Raw genomic sequence first — 3732 nt, 5'->3', positions numbered from 1 at the left:
CCTTATTTCATACAACCTCTTCTACACTTGAATCCAGCAAATATTTATTTTTAAAATAAATAAATAAATACATAAGTTTTTATAACTCAACATTCTTTTCACCTGAAAAGTTCAATCAAGAAATTTCCACTGAATTTTCTCCAGGGTACTGTCATGACCTCATGTGTTTTTTACAAAACAAGATACCCAGGTCTGTGTGGTACCTACCTTGACATCAGATCCTACAGAAGAGCTGATTGTGGTAAAATCCTAGAAATCTGGGCAGCCAACCCCAGAAGCTCTGGTCGTCTCCTTGTGCAGCGATAGCACCCCACTTACCTGTCAACAGCTATAGCCAGGAGAGCATTGGTAGAAACATAGAGGGAGACTGTCCGTAGGTAGTTGACTGAGGCACAGAGGACATGGCCGTGCTCCCAGGACAGCTGCCGCACAACGTAGTAGTCCATCTCAAAGGGGCAGCACACGATGGCCACGATGAAGTCTGAGATGGCCAGGTTGGCAATCAGCAGGTTGGTGAGGTTTCGCAGCTTCTTGTAGCGGGCGAGAGCAGCAATGAAAATGAAATTGCCGATGCCACAGACCAGCATGATGCCCACCAGAGCCACCCCAATCACAATCTTGGCTGCAAAGAAGGTGCGAGTCTTGGTCATGTCTTCCTCACTGTCCAGTGGCAGGTCATAATCACTGTAACTGAAATTTAAAGGGAAGGAGAAGTTTCGCAAGGAGTCTAAATCCCCATCATGGAGATTGTAGATTGCAGCAAAGTTGAGGTTGATGGTAGCATTTGGGTGATGTTCAGCTTGCTCCATGGCTATGTCTGTCTTCTTTTGACACATATGTCTTGGCTGACCCTTGGTTTTGTGTTAGAGTTGCCCAGGGTGGCAGGGCTAGAGAGTGGCAGGCAAGAGATCTCATCCAAAGTTTCCTTCTGAGCAGTGGTTTACCTTGTCTTTATCCCCATGAGCAGCAGCCCCATTTATCTCCTCCTGTGGGAACAAAAAGAGGAAACTATTTCCTGTGAGGAAATTACAACAAAAATAACTGTGCATGAAGCAAAGCACCTTATTGCCCCACAGCTCTATTGCTGGCTTTGCACAGTGGGAAGAAATACCCTGTGAAAAGATGCTTCCGTTACCACAAAAGCCCGTGAGTTGCATAATGCACTGGGTGTTACACCCAGCACTTTTATTTACCAATGATGAAATTTCGTTTTCAGCACACACTGAAATGACAACGTAGGAGTGTGAAATCCAGTTTAAACCTCTGCCAGCCTTCAAGCCCAAGGTGCTGTCATGCCTGTGCAAGGTAAAAAAGAAGTAAAACGAGATGATACCTCAATTTGCTGAAGAGTATCTGATGTGCCTTTTGGACAAAGTTTTGCTTTATGCTAGATGTCTCAGAGAGATGTGGTAGGTGAGAATGAAAGAAAAACTGATGTCTTGGCTTCTAAATACATTTCTTAATTAAGTAAGAATCGCCAGGACCCATGAAAATAGCAAAGCCAGCACTTTCCTTTTGGCAGCCGTTTATTGAGTAAGGGGACCAAATTTTCAGCCAGTATAATCCATTATTGCTTCTCTCAAAGCAGTGGAACTCTGCCAATTTGCAAAGACAAGATTTTGTCCCATGAACCAGCTCATAGGGCTTTGCTTTGAAGGCAAATTTGCCATTCACAGGGAGAGTGCTTCCAGAGTCTCTTGAGGTGAAAGAGAAAATCTTCCTTAAGCAAGACAAATTGTCTTGATTTTTTGAAGATGAGGAGGAGCAGGCTCCCCTCTTTGTACTGCCAGATTAATTGCTAATCCTGAGTCAAATTGTGACAATACCAAATTTTAAAATTTGGTGTTTGTTTTTTTTTTCCACACTGATGGAAAAAAAAAACCTAATCTACTCCCTAAATTTTCTCCTACTCTGTATCAAAATGCTGAGAAGGCTGTCTTCTTGCATCTTTCCATGTTGTATCTGGGAGTCCTCACACCAGACTCCCAGCTGTCGGGAAACCCCTACACCATCCCAGAAGAGAATCAGAGGGCATTATGGCTTTTTCTGCTTTGAGACAGTAAGTCTTCAGGGTGACAATTGCTACTGAACGATGTTCATCATGGCTATGAAGGACAATCTGCATCGTGGAGTTGTTGCCTCCTGGAAACACCCTCAGCCCCTGATGAACCAACACTTAATAAATTTGTGAGAGAAACTCTCTTGTACAACTGCTGTCTTCACATTGCTTTTCAAACAAAGAGCTGCAGAACAACAGAATAAAAGAAAGCTAAAGCCTGAAACTAAATAACAGTTCAAACAATTGACTACTTTACAAGCCAAACCCACAGCTGCCTGGAAATGGGAGCATTCATTTAAGAGAAGTACTAAATAAATACTTGGATGCAAAATCTCTCTGTTCGTGAAAGCAAGGTGCAGCATCTCTTTCAGACAGATTTCCCTGCAAAATACTGATACAGCACTTTAAAAGAAATTAAGACAACCCAACCATCCGCAAACTGACATGATGCCATTTGCTTACTGTACCTGCAGTTGCTCTTGTCTTCTTGGAAGTCTTGAGCACCCTGGGGATTGCCTCCGTCCAGTTTTTTTCCTTGCAATTCTGCTGCTGTCACTGGAGCAGAGAAAGGATCACTGAAAGCAGCCAGAGGACTTTGCTGAACGATCATTTCTCTCCCAAGCAGGCTGGCCCTGCAGCTCAGGGGAGGATGGCTCTGCTGTCTCTCTGCATGCATCTAAAGCCTTTTCTCAGTGGGAGGCACCTCGAAGCTGTCCATGCATTTCTGATTTTAAAGAGGCAGTGCAGTACAGAGACAACAGGGCACAGCTCTTTTTTTATTTTTTATTTATTTATTTATTAATGTTTGGTCCTGCTTTAAAACCCCTCAATGCATCAAATCAGCAGAGCAGCTTTGTTACTAAGTCTGAGCATGGAATGTGTAAAAACCCAGTCTTCACTTGCTCTTTGAGTTTTATCTTTGCTGGGCAGCAGCTGCCTGCACCTAATGTGACAGAGAAGCAGAATGCAAACCTCCCAGTGGAGAGAAGAGAGAGGAAGGAGGCAGAACTACTTTCCCAAGGGCCTTTCTCCATCGATCTCTCCCTGGCTATTGTCTTTAGGACTGCTGCTGTGGCAGCTCCTGCGGAAGGAGGGTCAAACGTGGAATAGTCATAAATCAGAGCATCCTTGTCAGCTTTCCTTGCTCTCTCAGGGAATTATTTGGAGTGGAAAAATGGCAGTGAATCCTTAAGGACTTGGTGTCCTTTGCTAATGCTGCCTTCTCCTTGCTCTGAAGCACACGCACCCTGAGGAGCTGTTCTCCTGCTTCCCAATTCTCCGTAAGGAAACACACAATAGATCCCTTGTCCTCTTCTGCACCTCCAGTCTTATTCACCTTTTAGCTGACATTTTCCATTATCTGTAGTTGGGACACATTACTTAGTCCCAAGTCGATGAGACACTGGGAGGCTGTAGAAAGTTATAAAGAGTGTAGATTTGCAGAAAACCTAAAATATGTGGCCTACAATTCACACTCCAAGACTCAGCTTTCATGAACTAGCAGACACTTATCTCTGGAAGAAGGAGATAAGGAAAGAAATGCATTATTATGTGAACTATATCTGGGATAAAAGGACCACTAATGTGACATTTCTTCCAGAAAACCCATGGAAGGTCAGAGAGTTGCCACTATCTAGAGCCAGCAGACAGCATTAAGAATTTCATAGCAAGTA

At 43.7% G+C, this 3732-nt stretch overlaps 1 protein-coding gene across 1 annotated transcript in view; it reads right to left on the bottom strand.

Annotated features, from left to right (window-relative positions):
- Window positions 1–2678, bottom strand: part of LOC104390979 (prokineticin receptor 2) — an 8352-nt gene extending 5674 nt beyond the window's left edge. The window contains exons 1-2 of the mRNA XM_010000187.1: window positions 2527–2678; window positions 319–986 (exon numbers count right to left, since the gene is read on the bottom strand). Coding sequence (XP_009998489.1) covers window positions 319–836 — 518 coding nt within the window. The 5' untranslated portion in view covers window positions 837–986; window positions 2527–2678. The remainder of the gene's footprint in view (window positions 1–318; window positions 987–2526) is intronic.
- Between the last annotated feature and the right edge of the window lie 1054 nt (window positions 2679–3732).

The sequence above is a fragment of the Chaetura pelagica genome, unplaced genomic scaffold, assembly GCF_000747805.2.
Source record: "Chaetura pelagica isolate M959 unplaced genomic scaffold, ChaPel_1.0 scaffold336, whole genome shotgun sequence".
Lineage (NCBI taxonomy): Eukaryota > Metazoa > Chordata > Aves > Apodiformes > Apodidae > Chaetura > Chaetura pelagica.
The sequence above is the reverse complement of the archived record's forward strand: the minus strand, read 5'-3'. Positions and strand labels throughout refer to the sequence as shown.